The 25,449-nt window shown below is 48.2% G+C and overlaps 1 protein-coding gene across 3 annotated transcripts in view; it reads right to left on the reverse strand.

Moving 5' to 3' along the window:
* TTLL9 (tubulin tyrosine ligase like 9) overlaps positions 1–25,449 on the reverse strand; it is a 57,419-nt gene continuing 31,970 nt past the window's right edge. The window contains exons 6-14 of one of the 3 annotated variants that reach the window (XM_081196449.1): positions 21,210–21,278; positions 18,694–18,784; positions 16,662–16,702; positions 15,770–15,857; positions 14,434–14,492; positions 11,062–11,258; positions 4,654–4,767; positions 2,470–2,591; positions 1–580 (exon numbers count right to left, since the gene is read on the reverse strand). In XM_081196449.1, the coding sequence (XP_081052575.1) occupies positions 510–580; positions 2,470–2,591; positions 4,654–4,767; positions 11,062–11,258; positions 14,434–14,492; positions 15,770–15,857; positions 16,662–16,702; positions 18,694–18,784; positions 21,210–21,278 (852 nt within the window). In that variant the 3' untranslated portion in view covers positions 1–509. Of the gene's footprint in view, positions 581–2,469; positions 2,592–4,653; positions 4,768–11,061; positions 11,259–14,433; positions 14,493–15,769; positions 15,858–16,661; positions 16,703–18,693; positions 18,785–21,137; positions 21,279–25,449 lie in introns of all 3 variants that reach the window. The other 2 variants (XM_081196448.1, XM_081196450.1) reach the window with 2 other exon arrangements.

Raw genomic sequence — 25,449 nt, forward strand, 5'->3', positions numbered from 1 at the left:
TTTCTGGGTCCTTAGCAGTACTAAGGCATTAATTTTTATTCATGCTTGCTGCAATGCATTTTAGTCAAGGCAGTGGGTCTTTGGGTGGGACGCATCACTCTTTTCAGCCTTGCATGTGGAAGATGCTAGTTGATTTGCTGCAATCAGTTGGCGGAGCAACAATTGTATTCCTCCCCTGGCTGTCGCCCCCATGGATGCTGTCCATGTTAAGCACTGCTTGCACCTGGCCAGGTGAGTAGTGCACCATCTTCCTGCCCCAAAACACGGTGCAATAGACCCGACTTTTGCAACATGCCAAGGTTAAAAGCTGTTCTGTGTCCAGTGCTTGGTCAGCCTGCTGGGAAAGGGAATCTTCTCAACAGCGTACCTGAAGCTCCCCAAAGTGGAGGAAAACCCTGCAGACACATAACTGAGGCAGCAAAGCCGGCAAGGACCTCACTTCAACTCCAGAGCCCGGAGACACACACACACACACACTCCGACATCTGACCATTTCTCCGCTGCAATGTTTAAACTTTCTGCTGCGTCTGAAAAGACTTGAAAAGCTGCCTCAGCTGTTTCTTCCTGTCATTGTTGTAGCCTGAAATGAAAGCGATAACAAGGTGTTACATGTGACTTGTCCCCTTCCACGGAGCGAGGAGATAATCTGCCTCTCTGGCTGAGCTGTGGTTCAGTCAGTTTGAAAGTGTGCCCCCAGGAAACGCTGCAGGAGCTTCTCGCCCCCCCCCCTTAGTACTACCTGACAGCCTGTGATAGGCGCTGAGACTGATGGAGTTGGAGGTGGGAAGAGAGAGCCGAGTCTCCTCAAGTCAGCATCAAGCAAAGAACGGACCACAACACCGTGGTAATCTGTACTGTGTGCCTTTTGGGAAGCTATTCAAGTGAATGGGTGGTGAAGTTGAGGGGTTGCAGTGGCTTAAAGCAGCAACGCATAAGGGATTTTAAAAAAAGAAGTATGATAATATCAGTATCATCTCCAAGAATATTGAATGAATCGCCAGCAGCAACTTAAAAGAGCTAGGCTGATTCAGAAACAACTACCCTGAATTAACCTGTCAAGATCTATTCCCATAATTCCTGCTCTGGACTTGAACCAATGGATTCAAGTTACAGTCGTACCTCAAGTTGAATGTGCTTCAGGTTGAGAGCTTTCGGGTTGCGCTCAGTGGCAACCCGGAAGTAACGGAGCACGTTACTTCCGGGTTTCGCTGCTTGCGCATGCGCAGATGCTCAAAATGATGTCACGCGCATGCACGGAAGCGGCAAAACGTGACCCGTGGCTTTTCAACATCTACATGCAGCCGCTGGGAGAGATCATCAGGGGGTTTGGACTGGGTGTTCATCAATATGCGGATGATACCCAGCTCTACCTCTCTTTCAAATCAGAACCAGTGAAGGCGGTGAAGGTCCTGTGTGAGTGTCTGGAGGCGGTTGGAGGACGGATGGCGGCTAACAGATTGAGGTTGAATCCTGACAAGACAGAAGTACTGTTTTGGGGGGACAGGAGGTGAGCGGGTGTGGAGGACTCCCTGGTCCTGAATGGGGTAACTGTGCCCCTGAAGGACCAGGTGCGCAGCCTGGGAGTCATTTTGGACTCATAGCTGTCCATGGAGGTGCAGGTCAGTTCTGTGTCCAGGGCAGCTGTTTACCAGCTCCATCTGGCACGCAGGCTGAGACCCTCCCTGCCTGCGGAATGTCTCACCAGAGTGGTACATGCTCTAGTTATCGCCCGCTTGGACTACTGCAATGCACTCTACGTGGGGCTACCTTTGAAGGTGACCCAGAAACTACAACTAATTCAGAATGCAGCAGCTAGACTGGTGACTGGGAGCAGCCGCCAAGACCACATAACACCGGTCTTGAAAAACCTACATTGGCTCCCAGTACGTTTCCAGGCACAATTCAAAGTGTTGGTGCTGACCTTTAAAGCCCTAAACGGCCTCGGTCCAATATACCTGAAGGAGCGTCTCCACCCCCATTGTTCTGCCTGGACACTGAGGTCCAGCTCCGAGGGCCTTCTGGCGGTTCCCTCACTGTGAGAAGCCAAGTTACAGGGAACCAGGCAGAGGGCCTTCTCGGTGGTGGCACCTGCCCTGTGGAACGCCCTCCCACCAGATGTCAAAGAGAACAACAACTACCAGACTTTTAGAAGACATCTGAAGGCAGCCCTGTTTAGGGAAGCTTTTAATGTTTAAAAGACTACTGTATTTTAGTACTTTGTTGGAAGCCGCCCAGAGGGGCTGGGGAAACTCAGCCAGATGGGCGGGGTATAAATAATAAATTATTATTATTATTATTATTATTATTATTATTATTATTATTATTATTATTATTATTATTATTATTACTATGATCCCAGCCACCGCTCTCCAGTGCCGAGATGGGTTTGACACACCTGGGGGTGGGGAAACAGCAACGCCTGCAGCCCCCACCCTGCCTATGTCTCCTAAGAGCCACTCGGCTGAATACCTAGGTGGGTGTTTGCAACGAAGCCGTTCATGGGTGTGTCCAGATTCCCATCTTCTCTGCTGACGGGACCGTCGTTCCAGATTAGGTCAAAGCCTCCGACACGCTTCTCCTTCCCCGTCAACCTGTAGGAGCAAAGGCTTGAGAGTCAAGGGCAGGCCTGTATCCTTTGCTCTGCATCTCCCTTCCTGGGATGGATTTGCTCATCCAAGCTCCAACCTTGGAGGGGATGTCGAGATGGCAGCTTGGGAGGACAGAGACGAGTTTAGTACTTATCCATCTCCTGTGCAAGGGATGCATGCCACTGATAATTCAGAAAACTGAGAAGGGAATGTAAGCTCTTTTTATATGCAATAACAGCAGCTAGAATATTACTGGTCCAAAAATGGAAGCAAGAAAAATTACTGACGATTGAAGAATGGAGGATGAAGTTAATGGACTACATAAACCAGCAGGAAGGATTCGAAACAGGCAGGACCAGAAATTCACGGAAGACTGGAGTAAATTTACAGACTATTTGAAAAGTATTTGTGAAGATCAGACAACGTTTGTAGGTATGCAAGAATTTTTGTGAGGAGTATTATTGGAAATATTGCAAAAATGGAGAAGGGGAAGGGTGATTTGTTAAGAGATGTAAAGGCAATATAAAGTTAAGAAATGCATAAGAAGTGGTTAAAACGGTGGATCATCAGAGGTGCTGATGGAAGTCTAAAAAGACTGTATAAGTGATAAGTTTTGTGGTACGTTTTATAATTTATATGTTAAAATAAATTAAAATTATATATAGAACAGAGCGATCCACCTGGTTTATTGACCCAGCGCTTTCCTGGCAAGGTGTGTTGGCATATATCGTCTTCCTTAATTGCCCCAAGTCTTTTAAAGGGAGTGGATTAGGAACAGAAATAAACTTTGCTTCGGCTGCCCGGTTATTAATTGCATCGAACTGGAAAGGGGGGGAAAGTACCAACAGTAAGGGAATGGCAGAATAAGTTATTAGACTATGCAGAATTGGCTTAATTGACAGATAGATTAGGGGGAAATACGGAACAATCATTCACGCAAAAATGGGATATGTTTAAGAAATACCTACAAAAATATAACAACGACATAACATCTATGGCAGAGTTTGAATGACCCTTGTGTAACTTAAATACTACTAAGCAAGGGAAAACGGTATGGTATGTTATAAGAAAGTACTGGAAACTATAGTAAGAGTAAGGTAAGTAGTATAACTACATTCAATGTTGTAAATGTAATTTACATCGGGAAATGACGGGAAGTCTGTTTTCATATAATTTAGTTTACTGGATTTTTGTTTTGGTTTATTATTGTTTAGTTAGAAATTATAAGAAAAGAGCATGTACAAATACAAGTTTAAATCAATATTTAATGGTATAACTATTTAAGGCTGTACATGTACCTAAGATTGTGTATGGATGTCAATTAATAATAAGAAAAATTATTTAAAAACAAAAACAAATAAACTTTGCTTCAGGAGGAACCCAGGAAGAAGTTCCTGCAAAAGGAGGTTGGAGAGACCGAGGAGGACTGGGTGGTTTTGCAGAAAGATGGTCAGCACAGGAAAGCAGGTTTGAAACATCTCCCATGAAATTGCACTTGGCTTTGAATGCACTGCATAAGATTGAGGGTTGCAGCACTTGAGAATGCAGGAAAACTGTGGGAGTCGTAAGCAGTGCACATGTCTTGTTGCTTATTTCCATAGGGCAAAGACTCCTGCTGCAGCCTCAGGTGGATCGACAGTGCGGAAGGCACACTATAAAGGTTAGCAGAGCCAACTGAGAGTCCCATGGACTGCAAGAAGATCAAACCTCTCCATTCTGAAGGAAATCAGCCCTGAGTGCTCACTGGAAGGACAGATCCTGAAGCTGAGGCTCCAATACTTTGGCCACCTCATGAGAAGAGAAGACTCCCTGGAAAAGACCCTTATGTTGGGAAAGATGGAGGGCACTAGGAGAAGGGGACGACAGAGGACAAGATGGTGGGACAGTGTTCTCGAAGCTACCAGCATGAGTTTGACCAAACTGCGGGAGGCAGTGGAAGACAGGAGTGCCTGGCATGCTCTGGTCCAGGGGGTCACGAAGAGTTGGACACGACTAAATGACTCAACAGCAACAGAGCCAACTGAAATGACAGGCACGAGGCACACAGGCTAAGTGCTCTACTCACCTGCCCTCCATGTCCACTATGTTCAGGGTGTCCTCCAGAAGATGGGTCTTGAGTTCATAGTCCTCCTGGCTGCTGGCCGTGAGGGAGGGGGAAGCATTAACTTCGAGAAGCCACCTGCCAAGGACAGCAAAAGAGAGCAATGGGGGCTGGAAGGGGCTGAGAGCCATTGTGGTGTAGTGGTTAAGAGCGATAGACTCGTAATCTGGTGAACCGGGTTTGATTCCCTGCTCCTCCACCTGCAGCTGCTGGGTGACCTTGGGCCAGTCACACTTCTCTGAAGTCTCTCAGCCCCACTCACCTCACAGAGTGTTTGTTGTGGGGGAGGAAGGGAAAGGAGAATATTAGCCGCTTTGAGACTCCTTCGGGTAGTGATAAAGCGGGATACCAAATCCAAACTCCTCCTCCTCCTCCTCCTCCTCCTCCTCCTCCTCCTCCTCCTCCTCCTCCTCCTCCTCTTCTTCTTCTTCTTCTTTGTGTGCTTAACGCACCCGGAGCTAAGGAGATCGGGCTTGTGGCTTGTCTTTTCATCGTGGATTCGTGCGGTTTGGTAAAGGGGAGGCGGTTCACCGATGCAAAACTGTCCTGTGGAGGCTGACTGGTTGATACGGGTGCGAGAGGTGCATTCCTTTCTCCTCCTGTGACGAGGCTGCATTTTAATGTTTCAATGTTGTATTTTAATCTTGTTTTTAAGTTGTATTCATTCAACTTGTTTTTATTATTGCTTGTTAGCCGCCCTGAGCCTGGCCTTGGCTGGGGAGGGCGGGGTATAAATAAAATTATATTATTATTATTATTATTATTATTATTATTATTATTATTATTATTATTATTAGATGAAGCATGCAGAATCCTGCTTCATTCGTCGGCCATCCTGCTGTCTTTGAGGAAGTGTCCCTATAGGTGAGGAAATTAAAGGGGTGTATCTGAGCACGCTACCAGGCTGTGCTATTTGTGCCATCAGTGGCTTGTAGGGGAAGCAAGTTTGGGGCTTTCCCCAACAACCTTGCCAACTGCTTCATCCCATAGGACTGAATGGGACTACTGAGAATTCAGCCCCTTCTAACCTCCAGAGACCCTCCCTGGATTCTTCTGCTTGGTCATAGAAGAAGAAGAGAAGAGTTTGGACTTGATATCCCGCCTTTCACTCCCCTTAAGGAGTCTCAAAGCGGTTAACAATCTCCTTTCCCTTCCTCCCCCACAGCAAACACTCTGTATACCTGAAGGAGCGTCTCCACCCCCATCGTTCTGCCCGGATGCTGAGGTCCAGTGCCGAGGGCCTTCTGGCGGTTCTCTCGCTGCGAGAAGCCAAGTTACAGGGAACCAGGCAGAGGGCCTTCTCGGTGGTGGCGCCCGCCCTGTGGAACGCCCTCCCATCAGATGTCAAAGAGATAAGCAACTACCTGACATTGAGAATACATCTGAAGACAGCCCTGTTAAGGGAAGATTTTAATGTGTGACATTTTAAAGTATTTTTTATCTTTGTTGGAAGTCACCTAGAGTGGCTGGGGAAACAATAGGAAACAATGGTACAAATAAATTATTATTATTACTATTACTATTATTATTATTATTATTATTATTATTATTATTATTATTATTATTATTATTATTGTTATTACTATTATTATTATTATTATTATTATTATTATTATTATTATTATTATTATATGTGAGGTGAGTGAGGCTGAGAGACTTCAGAGAAGTGTGACTGGCTCAAGGTCACCCAGCAGCTGCATGTGGCGGAGCGGGGAAGCAAACCCGGTTCACCAGATTACGAGTCCACCGCTCTTAACCACTACACCACGCTGACTCTCATACTACAGTGGGCACAGTGTACATGCTCTCGAGATGGGCAGAAACGACTGGCATGCTCTCCTCCGTTGGCTTCTCCATCTTCCATTGCCCGCCATATCTCTTCCCGCTTCTGTCCATCCTTGAGGTCGATACCTTAAGTGGAGGAATATTCTGTCCCGTGCAACTCTACGAGCTGCAGTAAGATCCAAGCCAGAACCTATCCCAGCCTTTGCCAACCTGGTGCCCTCCAGATGTTTTGGACTACCCATCAGTGGCAGTCTGAAACATCTGGGTGGTACCAGGTTAGTGAAGGCTGCCCTATCCCAGTTGACTTGCCCTGGGTTCCGTTCCCTAGTCTAAGCTAACTGCCTTTGGAAGGTGGCTGGCACCCATCTCTCTAGAGAGGCAAGGAAGTACACCTCCTCTCCTGGGTGCAAGCCTGGTCAGGGTATATATGGGGGTCCTGGTCTCCCCTCTCAGCCTCGCTGCTGCAATACATCTGGCACCAGCCTGGCTGCAGTTGCAGCAAGGTGCCATTGAACCATGGGCATAGTCATAGATTCATAGAGTTGGAATAGACCACAAGGGCCATCGAGTCCAACCCCCTGCCAAGCAGGAAACACCATCAGAGCACTCCTGACATATGGTTGTCAAGCCTCTGCTTAAAGACCTCCAAAGTAGGAGACTCCACCACACTCCTGGGCAGCAAATTCCACTGTCGAACAGCTCTTACTGTCAGGAAGTTCTTCCTAATGTTTAGGTGGAATCTTCTTTCTTGTAGTTTGGATCCATTGCTCCGTGTCCGCTTCTCTGGAGCAGCAGAAAACAACCTTTCTCCCTCCTCTATGTGACATCCTTTTATATATTTGAACATGGCTATCATATCACCCCTTAACCTCCTCTTCTCCAGGCTAAACATGCCCAGCTCCCTTAGCCGTTCCTCATAAGGCATCGTTTCCAGGCCTTTGACCATTTTGGTTTCCCTCCTCTGGACACGTTCCAGTTTGTCAATGTCCTTCTTGAATTGTGGTGCCCAGAACTGGACACAATACTCCAGGTGAGGTCTGACCAGAGCAGAATACAGTGGCACTATTACTTCCCTTGATCTAGATGCTATACTCCTATTGATGCAGCCCAGAATTGCATTGGCTTTTTTAGCTGCCGCGTCACACTGTTGGCTCATGTCAAGTTTGTGGTCAACCAAGACTCCTAGATTCTTTTCACATGTACTGCTCTCAAGCCAGGTGTCACCCATCTTGTATTTGTGCCTCTCATTTTTTTTGCCCAAGTGCAATACTTTACATTTCTCCCTGTCAGGATATTTTTTTTTGGGGGGGGGACTTTTTTTAGGGGGGCAGGACTGACCTGATTGGTCAGTTGGTTAAGTATTTCTATTGTTTTACTTGGTCTAGGGGAGGAGCAGCAGTAATAATAATAATAATAATAATAATAATAATAATAATAATAATAATATTTATACCCCGCCCATCTGGCTGGGTTTCCCCAGCCACTCTGGGCAGCTCCCAACACAATACAGTGGTACCTCTGGTTGCGAATGGGATCCGTTCCGGAGTCCCATTCGCAACATGAGCTGAACGCAACCCGCAACTGAGGGACGTCATTTTGCACACCTGTGCAAGCTGCGAAACCCAGAAGTAACCCTTTCTGGTACTTCCGGGTCGCCGGGGGACGCAACCTAAAAAAAGTATCACGAAGCAAACGCAACACGAGGTATGACTGTATTAAAAGCACAATAAAGCGTCAAACGTTAAAAACCTCCGAAAACAGAGCTGCCCTGGCATGGAACGCCCTCCCACCAGATGTCAAAGAGAAAAACTACCAAACTTTTAGAAGACATCTGAAGGCAGCCCTGTTCAGGGAAGCTTTTAAAGTTTAATAGGTTATTGTATTTTAGTGTTCTGTTGGAAGCCGCCCAGAGTGGCTGGGGAAACCCAGCCAGATGGGCGGGGATATTATTATTATTATTATTATTATTATTATTATTATTATTATTACCGTTCTCATGAATCCTGGGAGGTTTAGGACCAGAGTCTTCCTTCTCCTAGATGGGCTACCTTCCCAGGTAAGCAAGCCCCATCTGCCCCAGACTTTTGAAGACCTGGGTGCAAATTCCCACCCAAAGGCTCTGGGAAGAGCCAGCCGAATAATGCGAAGAAGCTGGGCTGCAGTCCTCTCCTGCAAGGCCCTGGGATTTGCTACTCGGTCTCTGTCGAGTGCCAAGGGAGGCAGGCTCCATGTTCCTCTGAGCGCGTCAGACAATGCAGAGTCGCTGCTCCAGACGGTGGCTGCCTGGCGTCTGCTTATCGGCTCCTTTTAAATAAAGCTGTCCCCAGGGTTGTGGCAGAGGCACCGGAGCAATGCTGACAAGCCACCAAGGCGCTAATTGAACCAGCAGCCACAGCAGAGGGAGGGAAGGGGGGCAAGGCCAAGGAGAAAGGAGAGTGGCAGGTCTGAAATTGATTGTGCCAGATTTCCTTGCCAAGGGCGGAGGGGAAACATGGCTGGGCAGGCGAGAGGATGGCTGGAGGCTAGAACGGCAAGAAAAGGCACAATCCTGCCTTGCTGACCTCTTCACCCTTTGGACAATGGAAGGGAATGGCAAGAAGCAAAGGGTCCCCTCCAACTACATTTGCCCCTGCCAACAAAAATTGGATTTAAACCAGTTTCAATTTCCCCAACCCCCCGAGACTTACTGCATTGTGAGAAAACTGAGAATTCAGTTAAAGAGTCCTATTCCCTACGGATCTACGCTTTCCCCTCGGAATACAGCAGTTAAGACAGCCAACGGCCATAATTCAATATCCACCTACGTGGGGGAACTCCCCCCCACCCCGTGAAACCCATAGGGACTTCCTTCCGAGTAGGCATGGATAGGATTGTGCTGAAAACTCTGTAGGGCTCTGAATCGGCCTTCCCCAACTTGGTGCCCTCCAACTGTTGTCGTGTTGCAGGAATTTATGTATAGGTTGGGGGGGGGGTTGCCCCTCCAGCAGATATCATGCACATGCAGCCCACTACCAAAACCAGCACAATCACTTTTGTGACTTTTGTGATTTGTCCCCACAAAACACTTCATCACAGTTTATTCCTATCTATTCAAAGGGCCTTTTCTGCATGATACCAAATAGAAGAATTCACTGATCAAAGTCTCTATGTACCGTATTTTTCGCCCTATAGGACACACTTTTCCCCCTCCAAAAATGAAGGGGAAATGTGTGTGCATCCTATGGGGCGAATGCAGGCTTTCGCTGAAGCCTGGAGAGCGAGAGGGGTCAGAAGGCTTGCAGATAGCTGCCTGCAGCCCGAAGCCCGGGGAGCACGGCACTGTGCACCCCAAGCCTGCGACGCCTGGCGGGATTTCCTGCCGGGTGCCGCAGGCTTGTGGATGGCTGCCCTAAACCCGGGGTGCGCAGCGGGCTACAGCGCCGCGCTCCCCAGGCTTCGGATAGCAGCAAGCTCCAGGAGCGATGGAGAGGTTGAGCGCAACCTCGCCATCGTTCCCGGACCCATTCTGGGGGCTGGGGGAAGCTCGGGCTTCCCCCGCCCCCAGCCCGGCAAGCTCGGGGGGGGGGAATAAAAAAAATTCTTTATTCCCCCCCCCAAAAAAAATAAGCGCCCTATGGGCCGGTGTGCCCTATAGGGCAAAAAATACGGTACTGGCTCACTTGAGAAACTTCAGAAATTCATATAGATGTGAGCTCAGCTACTCAGCAGCCCCTCTGCCTGAGTGATAATCCCTGGCATCCTGATACCTGAGTGCCAGACAGGTAGCCATTCCAGAAATAACACACCCAGATGAAGGCAAAAGGGTGTGATTAACTTGGCTGGGAAACAAGGAAATGTAGCGTAAATATCTCTTTTGTTACACTTGATGGGTGTTTGGTGGAGGGCAAGGGGAACCAGGGGGCAGGGTCCAGGATGCTCAGATTACGGCCACCAGACCTCCCCTTTCATGATGTAACCGTGATGTATAAGTGGTGTAGTTTGGGGGGGTGTAACATGGGGATTAGCAGCTAATAAAAGTTGGGGTTCTCTTTTGTTTGGGGCTTCCATCTTGTTCCACCTGGTGGCAGGTGGGAGTCCTGTCGCGACAGTCTTCAACAAAGACCAAGCCTACTGGCTGCTGTTTTGCTCTGGTATTCCTGGCTGGTGTCCTTGTTTTTTGTCCAAGGGAGCCCTCAGATTTCTCCGTTAACAGTTGGTACTCCCAGCTGCCAGCAGCCAGTGCAGCAAATGGTCAGGCATGATGGGAGTTGTAGTCTAGAGCATCTGCAGGGCAGCAGGTCGCAGAAGGCTGCTCTTAACCCTCCTTCTACTTTGGTTATCTGAATCCACTATGTGGTGGCCCTGTTGTGTGATATTGGAAAGAGGCACATAACTGGATATTGGGAGCAGGCGAGATACCCATGAACCCTTAAAAAATCTCCTGTTCCCAACGCCTTGCAATCTTTCCTTCCTTCCCTGGAACTGTCTGCTGCCCAGCTAGCCCTTCCAGTTCCTGCTGTCTCTCCTCTTCCTCCTCCTCCTCTTCTGATCCAGAGCAACTCCCTTCCCTTGGGAGTATCCTCTGACCCTCTCTCCCCCCCCCCTTACGGCTTGAGGTCTTGGTCGATCAGGATATCGTAGCCATAGAGCTCAAAGCAGTGCTTGTCGCTGATGATGACTTTCTGGACGCTCTGCAGGCTCTTGATGAAAATGTTGTCCATCTCGGCGAAGAGGTTCTCCACGGCTTCCGCCCCGTGCTTGGCCGTCAGGTAGAGGCGAAACTTCTGGATCATCCACTTGCAGCCCTGCCGACAAAGAGGTTGCACAAAACAAGTGAAATACAGTGGTACCTCGGGTTAAGTACTTAATTTGTTCCGGAGGTCCGTACTTAACCTGAAACTGTTCTTAACCTGAAGCACCACTTTAGCTAATGGGGCTTCCAGCTGCTGGCGCGCTGCCGGAGCCTGATTTCTGTTCTCATCCTGAAGCAAAGTTCTTAACCTGAAGCACTATTTCTGGGTTAGCAGAGTCTGTAACCTGAAGCGTATGTAACCTGAAGCGTCTGTAACCCGAGGTACCACTGTACTGTGAAAATCCCTGAAATGAGACGTAATCGACTAAAAATATTATCTTATGAAAATAAACTAAATAATAAGAATCAAAGAGTTTAAGGGGAAAAAATCTAAAACAGCTTATCTTGTATTCCTTTCTTTGAATTTGTGCCATTTAGGTTTTTTAAACCTTTTCGTAAAGGCAGCACTAGAATTTTCACAGCGGAGTCCCCAACTCTTTACTACTGGGCTTTGCTTCCTCTAAATTGGCTTTGTTTAAAACTTGCCACTTGGGTTTCCAAACCTTTTTTGTAAATTCAATATTAGAAATTGTACCTTTGAGTCCTCAGTCCTTTATTGCTACGCTTTGCTTCACCTAGGTCGGCCCAGGATTATAAATATTTCAGAATTTTTGGGAGTTCTACCCCCTTCCTGTGAATTTTGGTCATTCAAGGTTCATGACTTTTCTATTTCCTCCTGAGGAAACTGAATAGTTCAGTGAAACGATGTTTGTAGCTGGCATCCCATTAAGGCTTCATTCAATTTGAGGTTTTTCTAATTTTTTCCTTAAACTCTTTGATTTTTATTATTGAGTTTATTTTCATAAGATAATATTTCTAGTCAATTAGTTCTCGTTTCAGGGATTTTCATGGTATTTCGTTTGTTTTGTGCAATTTCTACTGACTGCCAACAAGGAGGGGCACAGAGAGGTGGGTTTGGGCTGGGGAGACTCGGTGTCAGGGAACTGACATCGGAGGGAGAGGCGAAGGGGAGGCTCCCAGATGATGCTGGCGAAGGACCCAGCAGCAGGGGGAGAGACAGCTCAGTAGAGGGGGAAGCCAATCAGCGCAACACCAGGGATAAAGGGGGGCAGATGGGGGAATCGGAGAGAGGGCTCCAGGACTCTTCACTGGACATCAGTGAGGAAAGCCCAGGTCCTCCGCTACCCACGCCTTCCCCGCACAGAAGGCTCCCGCGCAGTGAGAGGAGGAGGAGACTGGGTGTCAAACAACTTTTATGTTGGAAGAGATTCAAGAAACGCCCACTGACGGATTCTGCCAGCGACTGAGGCAGCCGCGATGAGAAAGGGCTGTGCAGTCAGAAAGGTTTAACAAGGCAAATTAGCCGAGAAAGGCACCAGTTTACGCACGAGTAACTCATACCCATTACACTCGGGTTCAAATCCCCACTCGTCCCCCGCCTCTCAGTTTACTCTACCTCTCAAGATTGCTAAGAGACCAAAAGAGATCAACTGTTGCTCTGAGCTCTGTGGAAAAAGGGCAAGCCCTAAACAGGATCAATAGACTGGACACAGGCCAAAACAACCAAGAGCGGCAGTGGCAGCTGCTTATAAAACCCAACTCGACATCTAGCGTCGGTACTCCATTTATATCACAAGAATGTTTCCATGAGGCTGGTAGCCCAGCAGCTGGTGGGACGGCAGCAATGTCAAGTACCTTACAGGAACAGCACAGTACTGAGGCACTCCCTGCACCTAAAGTATTGCTCTCAGAGTGGGGAACCTCAGGCCCGGAAGCAGAGTGTGGCTCCCTTCAACTAGCCCTTGCGTAGGGCTGGGCAACCTCTGGTTTTCAACATCGCGATATATCTATCAGCAGCTAAACATTGCGATATCATGATGTCTGAAATAGAGAGGGAGCTGTGTAGAGGCACTGGCTGGCTTCACGTGTTTTTTCCCCACAGTGATTTTTGCATGGATTCAAAATATATTGCCAGGTCAAAAAGTATGAAACTGATTTCATGAAATGGACTTCAAACTGGTTTTGGGCAATAGATCGATGTATTGGTGCCTGGTGCCTTCATTATACACCTGGGGAGAGCATTCGACAGATGGGGAGCCACTGCAGAGGAGGCCCCGTTCTCGTGTTGCCACCCTCCAGACCTCTTGAGGAGGAGGCACATGAAAGGAGGGTCTCAGAAGATGATCTCAGGTTCTGGGTAAGTTCATATGAAAAGAGGCAGCCCTTGAGGTTTCCAGTTCCCCCAGCCATAAGTGAGAACCCAGGGGTGAAGACGGAGGTGGTTTCAAAGTGCCCTATATACCTCCCCTGGAGTGAACCCCACCCTCAATTCAGTTTGAAGTAACTTGGACTGATTCAGTTTTAGTTGGGCAAAGTTCATGTTACCCACACACTTTCTTTCCTTGCCTGCTTTCCAGAGGAGTTTTGCAATTGTTTTTAAATCCCTGAAGCTTTTTAAAAAAGCAGAGCTGGCAGACATACACATCACTTTAAATGTGCATGTGCCACTTTTGAACAGCCCACCTGATAGCGAAAGGAGGGGAAAGAATTGAGGCCAAACCTTGCATTTGGCTTACTGTATGTGCAGGGACATGGGTGGCGCTGTGGGTTAAACCACAGAGCCTAGGACTTCCCGATCAGAAGGTCGGCGGTTCGAATCCCCGCGACGGGGTGAGCTCCCGTTGTTCGGTCCCTGCTCCTGCCCACCTAGCAGTTCGAAAGCACATCAAGGTGCAAGTAGATAAATAGGTACCACTCTGGTGGGAAGGTAAACAGCATACTGCTCTGGTTCGCCAGAAGCGGCTCAGTCCTGCTGGCCACATGACCCGGAAGCTGTACGCTGGCTCCCTCGGCCAGTAAAGCGAGATGAGCGCCGCAACCCCAGAGTTGGCCACGACTGGACCTAATCGTCAGGAGCCCCTTTACCTTTACCTATGTGCAGGGCAAGCTGTAAAAAGGGTGAAGTGGCACCCCCAAAATGCAGAGCCCAAAGGGGCTACAGTTAAAATGTTGCATCTATCTTGACTCTTAACCCATTGGTCTTCCTGCTACAGCCACTCCTTGGGTGAGGATTTTAAGTGTGGCCTCACCCAGCCCCCATCCAAACCACCCCGGCCCCTTAAACAGAAGGGTTTCTGTACCTGGGTTGCAGGGCCCTCATTGCTCACCTTTTCGGGGTCGTAGTCAGGGGCTGTCTTCTGCACGGCTACGTTTGTCAGGTGAACATCTGGCAGGAGGCGGGAGGTAAGGATGATATGAAAGAGATGCTCCCGGAATCCAAAATATGAACCTGGCTCCCAAAACGGCTTCCCTTTGCCCCGGCTACTCAGTTCATCTATCCTCCTGCCCATGGGGTTGCCATGGGGATTAAATGGGGAAGGGGAGCACCATGCATGCCACCTTGAGCTCCCTGGAGGAGAAGTTAGGACTCAGCTACATCAGCCATGCTGCTATAACTTCGTTATAAACCTGCGACACCAGAGGGCGATATAGAGCACAAAACTTTGCCCATGTGATTTTACATACAGTTTTTTTCTTTCGTTATAACAATTTAATTTATGACTTATTTATAGTGGGTTTTTCTTGTGTGTAGATCCAGTCTTAGTGACTGAATGGGTTAAGATCACAGAGTTAAATTCCTAGACTCAGTTACGTAGGTCACGCCCACTCATCTCCAAGGGGGGAGGAAGTGAAGCCTTCTCTTCCTGTTCCCTCACTCTCTCTGCATCATGTAACTGACCAAGGAAGACATGCCTAAGCAAGCGCCAAGCTTAGAGCATGTGTTTGACACTATCTTTCTGTTTTCTACCCAAGATTATTCTGCCTCTGTTCTCTTTGCTGCTGCTTGGATAAATGCATGAATCTGACCTATGGCATGTTTTGTAAGTAAAGCATTTTAAACTTACTTAACAGTGTGTGGTCTGTTCATTGCAAAAGCAGTAGAGAGGGGCGCTGTTCGCATGCAAACTAAAAAGTTCTAACAACCTGCCTTCCTAACACTATATTGCTGCTTGACTTTTGTGTGTTTTAAGCTCCTGCTAGTGAGGTCTCTTTCCTGCTGGAGTGTGAGTTTAGCCCTGCATTTTGAATCCAGGCACCCAGCCAATTCACCCCACACATGTGGGTCACAGGGATTAATATTTTCCTCCCACATAAAAGGGCAGGGTATAAACACAATAAATAGAACATATAGAAACAGATATGAAGTAGCTTCCTAAGAAGTGATGCATTTAGCATCGCATGCGATTTGGTCCTCAGTGGTCCTAAAATGGTCTGGAAGACTGTTTCAGTGCTTGCAGCTGCCTCGATCTGCCAGGGACTTCAGGCAAGGCTGCTCACCTTGGCTGGCAGACTTGCTCAGCGTGAGTGGGCTCTGCAGTCTTCCTGCACCAAGCACACGGGCATCTTGTTGCAAATGCCCCTCTCCCCCACCCCACCCAACAGCTGACAAAAAGTTGTTGCGTCCTGAAGCAGCTCATGCAATGTGCAGACAGGTCAGGATACAGTGGTCGTCGATGGTGTTCAGGGTGAAGCGGGTGTTGGAGAAGCGAGCAAAGCCATCCCGGTAAAGCCAGGCTTTGAGTGGGATATACTGGGAGGAAGAGAAAGTGGTGGTGAGCAGCAGCAGCAACAACAACAATAATTTATCATTTGTACCCTGCCCATGCAGGGACGCGGGTGGCGCTGTGGGTTAAACCACAGAGCCTAGGACTTCCCGATCAGAAGGTCGGCGGTTCGAATCCCCGCGACAGGGTGAGCTCCCGTTGCTCAGTCCCCGCTCCTGCTAACCTAGCAGTTAGAAAGCACGTCAAAGTGCAAGTAGATAAACAGGTACCGCTCTGGCGGGAAGGTAAATGGTGTTTCCGTGAGCTGCTCTGGTTCGCCAGAAGCGGCTTAGTCATGCTGGCCACATGACCTGGAAGCTGTATGCCGGCTCCCTTGGCCAATAAAGCGAGATGAGCGCTGCAACCCCAGAGTCGGTCAGGGGTCCCTTTACCTTTACCCTGCCCATCTGGCTGGGTTTCCCTAGCCACTCTGGGCGGCTTCCAACAAAGAACAAAAACACATCAAAATGTCACCCATAAAAAACTTCCCTGAACAGGGCTGCCTTCAGATGTCTTCTAAATGTCAGGTAGTTGTTTATCTCTTTGACATCTGATGGGAAGGCATTCCACAGGGCGGGTGCCACTACCAAGAAGGCCCTCTGCCTGGTTCCCTGTAGCTTTAATTCTTGAAGTAAAGGAACAGCCAGAAGGCCCTCAGCACTGGACCTCAGCGTCCGGGCAGAATGATGGGGGTGGAGACGCTCCTTCAGGTATAAGTCCCTCCTAGCTGGCTATCACATCAATTTAGGGGACGGACTGGGCATTGCAGGGGCGACGGCCTGTTCACTCACCGACATGACTAGGACGTACACTCTCAAGTCAAACTTCCGCCCTGTGAACCCAAGAGAAATAGCTTCATGAATTACTGCCCCACCTTTGCTATTTATTCCTCATTCTCAGGACTCAAGAATGGCACTATATTTGCGCTAGTTCCCTCCATGTGTCCTTTCATTTTGGCATTCATGGTGATTTGTGCTCCTGGTGGTATCAGGGCGGTTATACACACTCCCACGTTCGATATTGTTTGTGTCTGCAAAGGTTTTGGGGGCAAACAAAGCACTTCACTTCTAGTCAGTGCTTGCCCTGTAACTTCCTCCTGAAGTCTCGTAACTTTTATACCACAAATATTCTGGGGTGGGTGGGTTGTCCACTTTTGTTGTGCCAGGACGCGGGTGGCGCTGTGGGTTAAACCACAGAGCATAGGACTTGCTGATCAGAAGGTCGGCGGTTCAAATCCCCACAATGGGGTGAGCTCCTGTTGTTCTGTCCCTGCTCCTCCCAAGCTAGCAGTTCAAAGGCACGTCAAAGTGCAAGTAGATAAATAGGTACCACTCTGGCAGGAAGGTAAACGGCATTTCTGTGCGCTGCTCTGGTTCGCCCGAAGTGGCTTAGTCATGCTGGCCACATGACCTGGAAAAACAGTCTGCGGACAAACGTCAGCTCCCTCGGCCAGTAAAGCGAGATGAGCGCCGCAAGCCCAGAGTCAGCCACGACTGGACCTAATGGTCAGGGGTCCCTTTACCTTTACTATCACAATAGTGCCCCTTCAGGCAGCACTAATGCAGCAGCACTGGGGAAGCATTACAGGACAACTGAGAGGGTTGTGTGGGTGGTCTGGTACAAATCCACCACTAGCACACTCTTATTGTTGACATGTTGCAGAATACACCTGTACTCCCAGTCTGGAGGTACTCTTAGACTGTAAGCACCTTGGGGCAGCAAACTGTCTTTTTTGCTTATGTAAGGACTATTATGTACATGCAGGTTCCACTTACAGAACAGAATGTGTTCCCTGGATATCATCCATTAGGTGAGTGTTCACATAACAAGTTGAGAATTTTCACTGATTCCTATGGGGAGATTTCTAATGCATTCCGAAGCACAGAATGTTGACCTCCAAAGGGCAAAAAGAGAGAGGAAAACCCAGGAAAAAATTGCTCTCGCCACTCCCTTCCTCCCCTGTTCTTCAGTCAACCAGCAATAGGCAAACGAGAAAGTAAAAATGCTCTCTGTCTGAATATCTGAATCTGCAGTGTGTATAGCAAGGTTTGGGTACTAACTCGTTGTGTTTGGATAGGTGAATTTTCTTATAGCAAACATTTTTAAAGTGGGACCTGTGTGAATATTTATAGCATAGAATCATACATAGAATTTTAGGTTTGGAAGGGACCATGATGATGATGATAGATGAAATAATTGAAACATGGAAACCCAAAGCCCTGCTGGGATGTTTCAGCCTCATCAGCGAAGTGGCTGAAAGGTAAACAGAGGAACTGAAGGTTTTATCGCTCAAGGCTGTGTAATTGCTACCAATAACTGTCACGGTTAAGCAACAAAAACCACAGAAACAGATACTTGTAGAAAAGTCAAAGTCAATCAGAAACAATAGAAGTGCCTTATCCGCTACAGAACAAATCACCGGATAGTTTACTGAGCGAGCCGCAAACATCATTCACCTCCGACGGAGCATACAGTATCAATTGCAGGCAGCTGGAACTAGTGGGAATTAGAGCTTCTCTCTGACTTCCCAAAGAGACAAGTTATCTGCTGATCTACATGCAGAGGGCAAGAGTGGGCACTAACCATTCATGCCACACGGACATGTACATTTAGACTAGTACAAATGGTCATCTTAAGTCTGATGTAGGAAATGCAATCTCCATTGGGCAGCCTATCCCAGAAAGGGGGCTGTGTGTGCATGTGCCCCACCTTATTAATGAGACTCTGGCGGTCAGGGAAATTCACTCCAAATTTGGGACGGAGGCGCAGGATTGTGCGTGTGTGTGTGTACACATATTCTGGGCTGATAAGCAGGCAACTCACCACCGACTAAATATGGGTTCTCGATGTAGCGCTGCGCTACGTAATTCTCTACCGGAATTTCATCTTTCTGGTCATCCACGCGGACACCGTCCTGTGAAGGAGATCGGGTGACTTGCTTAGGTCAGGAAGAATGGAAGCACTGTTTAACATTCTCCTGCAGGTTAAACCACAGAGCCTAGGACTTGCCTATCAGAAGGTCGGCAGTTCGAATCCCTGCGACGGGGTGAGCTCCCGTTGCTCAGTCCCTGCTCCTGCCAACCTAGCAGTTCGAAAGCGCGTCAAAGTGCAAGTAGATAAATAGGTACCACTCCGGCAGGAAGGGAAACGGCGTTTCTGTGCGCTGCTCTGGTTCGCCAGAAGCGGCTTAGTCATGCTGGCAGCATGACCCGAAAGCTGTACGCCGGCTCCCTTGGCCAATAAAGCAAGATGAGCGCAGCAACCCCAGAGCCGGCCACAACTGGACCTAATGGTCAGGGGTCCCTTTACCTTTACCTTTACCTTTGCTCTTGTCTACCTGTGGGGTTAGGTTGAAATGTACACTGGAGGCCTGGGAAGGACGTTTCCCCTGAGGTCAGATTCAGCTTTAAATATGGGAAGTGTTTTTGCCTTCGCTCAGGGCTGCTTGCCTGCTATTGTACAAAGCAGAGAAATAAAGAGACACAGGAAGGACCAGAATGGCCTTTAGACCAAATTGCCTCTCACATGTCGACCCAGACATCCAGGCCTCAGTGGTCTATAAAGAGAAGCCGGAAGCTGAATCACCAAAGTCCATTTGTTTCTGTTTGCATTTTCCCCCCATGACATTTCATTTTTGTATAAAGCGACTAACAGATGCAACATAAGAAGAACAATGGCAGTAGCAGGCTGCCCACAATACAACTCTAGCCAGCAAGGCCGATGGTCAGGGGTGATGGGGGTTGTTGGCCAAAACATCTGGGGAACATCACATTTGGTAAATCTGATATAGCAGGAGGTATATCCCACCTAACGTTGTTAGGTTTCTAGACCTGCAGGAAAATTCGTTTCAAAACCCAAATACGGAGATAGCTATGGCCTGAATTCGAGACGCAGGTGGCGCTGTGGGTTAAACCACAGAGCCTAGGACTTGCCGATTAGAAGGTGGGCGGTTCGAATCAATGCGAGGGGATGAGCTCCCGTTGCTCGGTCCCTGCTCCTGCCAACCTAGCTGTTCGAAAGCACGTCAAAGTGCAAGCAGATAAATAGGTACCGCCGCTCCAGCGGGAAGGTAAACGGCCTTTCCGTGCGCTGCTCTGGTTTCGCTAGAATTGGCTTAGTCCTGCTGGCCACATGACCCGGAAGCTGTACGCCGGCTCCCTCGGCCAGTAAAGTGAGATGAGTGCCGTAACCCCAGAGTCGGTCACGACTGGACCTAATGGTCAGGGGTCCCTTTACCTTTACGGCCTGAATAAGAGGAAGAGGGAGACCCCATACACCTAAATCTGGGCGCTCTACTCTAACACACCAGGGCACCCGTAGACGCCTCCTTCAGCACCAGCAAGCCCCCTTAACCCTCCCTAATTTTGAATAAATGTTATTTACCAGGCAGGCAGTTTGTGCTGCTACGCCAAGCCCTGACCTTCAGCTGCCATCTGTTTCCCCAGACTACATCTGGGCATGCCTAGAGGCATTCTCAGAAAACAAAGATGTTTCTTATTTTCCACCATATGAACCTGACCAATAAGAATGTCTAATCTGGATGCTCCAAGTTCAGACCGTGTGGCTTTAGTAAGCCATCTTTGTGTTTCTATAAAAATGATTTTGAAACATTTACCACTTTTTGAAACTAAGTTGTACTGCTTGTCTTTTCTTGCTGCTGTATGGAAAAGCACATGAACCTGACCTTTAAAGAGTTTGTAAGTCAACCATTTTTAACTTACCAAACATGGTCTCTTTCAATGCTGAAGGAAGTGGGAAACTTGGAAGCAGCTTACAAGGGAATGTTTTAAAGGTCTAACAGCCAATGTTTCCACACTTCACTTTGCTGCATAGCTTGCGATTTTAAATCTCTGCTGCAGCTCACTCACCAAAGAATATTTGCCCCAAACCTGGATCTAGGCATTCAGAGAGTTCTCCTTTTATATTTTAACCATATTACAAAAACCAACAAAAAAGACCAAAGTGTGCAGCTGCACATCATGGCAATTAGAAGATTCTGCTTGTCTGGTTGGTTTTAAACTGAAGTAAGATTCTGGGTGTGCTGTCCAGAGTGAATAGTATTATCGTCAGCCCACTCATCATACCAGAGCTCTTGTGTTTTTCTGGTGTGAGCCAAGTTACATCTGAAAATCTCCCAGGGCTCAAAGAAGCCAGAAGCCTCCAGGGTCACCCATGATCTCCATACATAAGGCACCCTAAACAGTAGAGGGCAGGAAGAAATATATGGGCCCCAATCCCTAAGCAGCTGATGCAAAGGTGCTGCTCACCGGGCAAAACTGTATGGTAGGCTGTTCCCAACTAATCCCTTCCTGAGAGGTGAGAAGAAGGAGGCATCTCACCTTCCTCCAATCAATTACATCCTTGAGCTTCCGGAAGAGAAAAATGCCTCTCCCTTGAGACCGGGCAACCTGCAAAAGAGAGGGAAAACGTTACCAGCCCTTCGTCCGCCCGCCGTTTTCCTCTCTCTCTCGGCCTGCAAAAAAAGGAAGCTGCGAAGTGACTGTTTTGCACTCTGTCCTTGGCAGAGAAATAAAATGACAACTTTCTCAATAAATTCTGCTCCAAAGCAATCCACATGATGCACCAAGAGGAAACGGATTCTGAAAACCTGCCCCAGTTAAGCCAATATCGGAAGCTGATCATTTTGCATCTTTTTATCCTACAACTGGGGGATGTGGGTGGTGCTGTGGGTTAAACCACTGAGCCTAGGGCTTGCCGATCAGAAGGTCAGCGGTTCGAATCCCCGCGACGGGGTGAGCTACTGTTGCTCAGTCCCTGCTCCTGCCAACCTAGACGTTCGAAAGCACGTCAAAGTGCAAGTAAATAAATAGGTACCGCTCTGAGGGGAAGGTAAACGGCGTTTCCGTGCCCTGCTCTGGTTCACCAGAAGCAGCTTCGTCATGCTGGCCACATGACCCGGAAGTTGTACACCAGTAAAGCGAGATGAGCACCGCAACCCCAGAGTCGGTCATGACTGGACCTAATGGTCAGGGGTCCCTTTACCTTTTATCCTACAATTATTTGGCTAACTTGGCTGTTTAGAGTTCAGAATCCCCTGGCCAGTCATCATCCCTCAACGTTTACAGGTTTCTTGTTAAGAAAAAAATGGCATAACCTCATGCACTTTGCCTTGAGCTCCCTGGAGAAGAGATGGAATGCGGACGTGATAAATATTACTACGGTCCCTTTGCTAACACTGCCCATGAAAAACTGCAAACATTGCCTGTGGAAGAAAACGACGCATTCAACACTATAAAGTTATTTTCTGCAAAATAAGCTTGTGGATATACATGACTGAATTGAACCATTTGAAGAGGAGGTTTTTCGTTTGTTTGTTTATTAGTGCAGAATCTGAATCCATTTCTTGCTGTGGGGAGGGAATGACACTTCAGCTTATGGGCCCCTGTGTCCCTTATCACATAACAGGCACCTTCTGGGACCCAGCAATTAAGATATTTGTGAAAAGCCTTAAGTCGTTTGGGAGGAAGGCTACAAAGAGGCGCCCGGTTTGTCTTAAAACCAGCCACCCACAAATTTTCCAGCTGCAGCTCAGCGGAACGGCTCACCGCCTCCTCCCTGCTGTGTTTCTAAAGCTGACGATGCTATTTTATTTAGCAATATAAAAGGGAATGCTTGATGGTGTGCCATGATATAAAGGTTTTACGGGCACAAATTTGGGATGGTGGCATTACTCATGAGTGGTGGTGCCACGGGTGAGTTATGCCGGCCATCCCAGAGGAGAGCTGGTAAAATCTTTATGGTTCTGCATGTTGCTATGCAGCCTGTCTCTCCAGCGGCACAGGGAAAAAGTTTCCCTTGCAAGTATTGGGGGGAGTTTTAAATGGGACTGCTTCCACCCCCACAGATGTTTTGGTTGTAAATCAAGGGCTGCTAAAGTTACCTTTGCAGTTCATGCTGATGAGAAAACCACCTTGGAGGTAGGAATTGATTCTGTACATTGAAGTTCCGCTCTATGTGGGGCTGCCCTTGAGACTGACCCAGAAACTCCAGCGGGTGTAGAATGCTGCGGCGAGACTCCTTACAGGATCCTTGCCATGGGATCACATTCACCCGGTGCTATACCAGCTGCACTGGCTCCCGGTGGAGTACAGGATCAGGTTTAAGGTGCTGGTATTGACCTTTAAAGCCCTATACGGCCTAGGACCTTCGTACCTACAGGACCGCCTCTTCTGGTATGTTCCATGGAGGACCTTACGGTCTTCAAATAAAAACATCTTGGAGGTCCCAGGCCACAGGGAGGTTAGGCTGGCCTTGACCAGAGCCAGGGCCTTTTTGGCTGTGGCTCCGATCTGGTGGAACGCTCTGTCACAAGCGACCAGAGCCCTGCGGGACTTGACATCTTTCCGCAGGGCCTGCAAGATGGAGCTGTTCCACCAGGCCTTTGGCCAAGGCACAGTCTGACCCCCTCCTTTGGTAATCCTCACAGAACTCTAGCGCAATGGTTGCCATTAATTTGATTTTGAATTGATTTTAGAATGAATTGATTTTGGAATGCTGTGTTACTTTTATTGTTGATAGCCGCTTTAAGCCTGGCTTCGGCTGGGGAGGGCGGGATATAAATAAAATTGTATTATTATTATTATTATTATTATTATTATTATTATTATTATTATTATTATTATTATTATGGCTGTGAGCCACCCATCCATTTGTCTACTCCTATTTTAAAGCCATCTAAGCTAGTGGCTATCACCACCCAATTTCTGAAGCAAAGTTCTTAACCTGAGGTACTATTTCTGGGTTAGTGGAGTCTGTAACCTGAAGTGTCTGTAACCTGAAGCATCTGTAACCCGAGGTACCACTGTACATTAAACTCTCAGGCTCCTTGCACGTCAGTGGCCAATCCTGTAAGTGGGCGGCCTGATCCTTACCACCTGAGCCCCTGGCTGTGTACAGAATCATCTAAAGCCACACACAGCCCCCCTGGATTTCTGGGGCCGTGTCCTCCTCGAAACCAGCTCTGAAATCCCGGAATCCCAGCTCCCCCAGGTGATAAAGCACGCTTTCCGAGCCTCGCAGGAAGTGAGATATTGGGCTGTTAAAACGTCCCTGTCTCGGTCTCGTATATTACCTTCCTAGTTTTAAGGCCCGTGTATTCCCCCGCCCCCCCAAGCAGAACATTTTGTAAGGCAAAGAAAGAAATATTTTTATTGCCAGCTCTTTTCACGAGATTCTCCCCACCTCCCACCCCTCGTTTAAGTGGCAGCTGCTTAAATCAGCACAGAGCTGAGCATGGCATGGAGCCTTCCGTGCCAAGATGGTCAGACATTGGGGGCCTGGGAGAGGATTGACAGGTGCTAGCCAGCAAAGGAAGGTGGTTCATGCACTCTGGGCTGGGCTGACACTGCAGAGAACTGTGCTATCTACAGTGGTGCCTCGCAAGACGAAAATTCGTTCCGCGAGTCTTTTCGTCTTGCGATGTTTTTCGTCTTGCGAAGCACGGTCCGTCACAACTGCGCCTCTTCAAGCGGCTTTAAAAAAAAACCACAAGGTGTTTTCGTCTTGCGAAGCAAGCCCATAGGGAAATTCGTCTAGCGAAGCAACGCAAAACCGAAAAACCCTTTCGTCTAGCGAGTTTTTTGTCTTGCGAGGTATTCGTCTTGCGGGGCACCACTGTACTACAGTATTCATTACTGTTTAGGGAAGCTTTCAATGTTTGATGTATTGTTTAGTCGTTTAGTTGTGTCCAACTGTTCGTGCCCCCCTGGACCAGAGCACGCCAGGCACTCCTGTCTTCCACTGCCTCCCGCAGTTTGGTCAAACTCATGCTGGTCTCTTCGAGAACACTGTCCCACCATCTCGTCCTCTGTCGTCCCCTTCTCCTTGTGCCCTCCATCTTTCCCAACATCATGGTCTTTTCCAGGGAGTCTTCTTTTCTCATAAGGTGGCCAAAGTCTTGGAGCCTCAGCTTCAGGATCTGTCCTTCCAGTGAGCACTCAGGGCTGATTTCCTTCAGAATGGAGAGGTTTGATCTTCTTGCAGTCCATGGGACTCTCAAGAGTCTCCTCCAGCACCAAAATTCAAAAGCATCCATTCTTTGGCCACCAGCCTTCTTTATGGTCCAGCTCTCACTTCCATACATCACTACAGTGGTACCTCGGGTTAAGTACTTAATTCGTTCTGGAGCTCCGTTCTTAACCTGAAACTGTTCTTAACCTGAAGCACCACTTTAGCTAATGGGGGCCTCCCACTCCTGCCGCCGGAGCACGATTTCTGTTCTCATCCTGAAGCAAAATTCTTAACCTGAGGTACTATTTCTGGGTTAGCGGAGTCTGTAACCTGAAGCATCTGGAACCTGAAGCATATCTAACCCGAGGTACCACTGCACAGGGAAAACCATAGCTTTAACTATACGGGCCTTATTACGGTATTTTAATATTTTGTTGGAAGCTGCCCAGAGTGGCTGGGGAAGCCCAGCCAGATGGGTGGGGTATAAATAAATAAATAAATAAATAAATAAATAAAGCCTGCAAAGCATTTGTATCTGCCCCCCCCCCCATCCTAGAGATCCCAGATGTCATGGGCCGGTTGGATGCTGAGGAATGGTGGGATGAACTA

Source organism: Podarcis bocagei (genome assembly GCF_964188305.1).
Source record: "Podarcis bocagei genome assembly, chromosome: 5".
Classification (NCBI taxonomy): domain Eukaryota; kingdom Metazoa; phylum Chordata; class Lepidosauria; order Squamata; family Lacertidae; genus Podarcis; species Podarcis bocagei.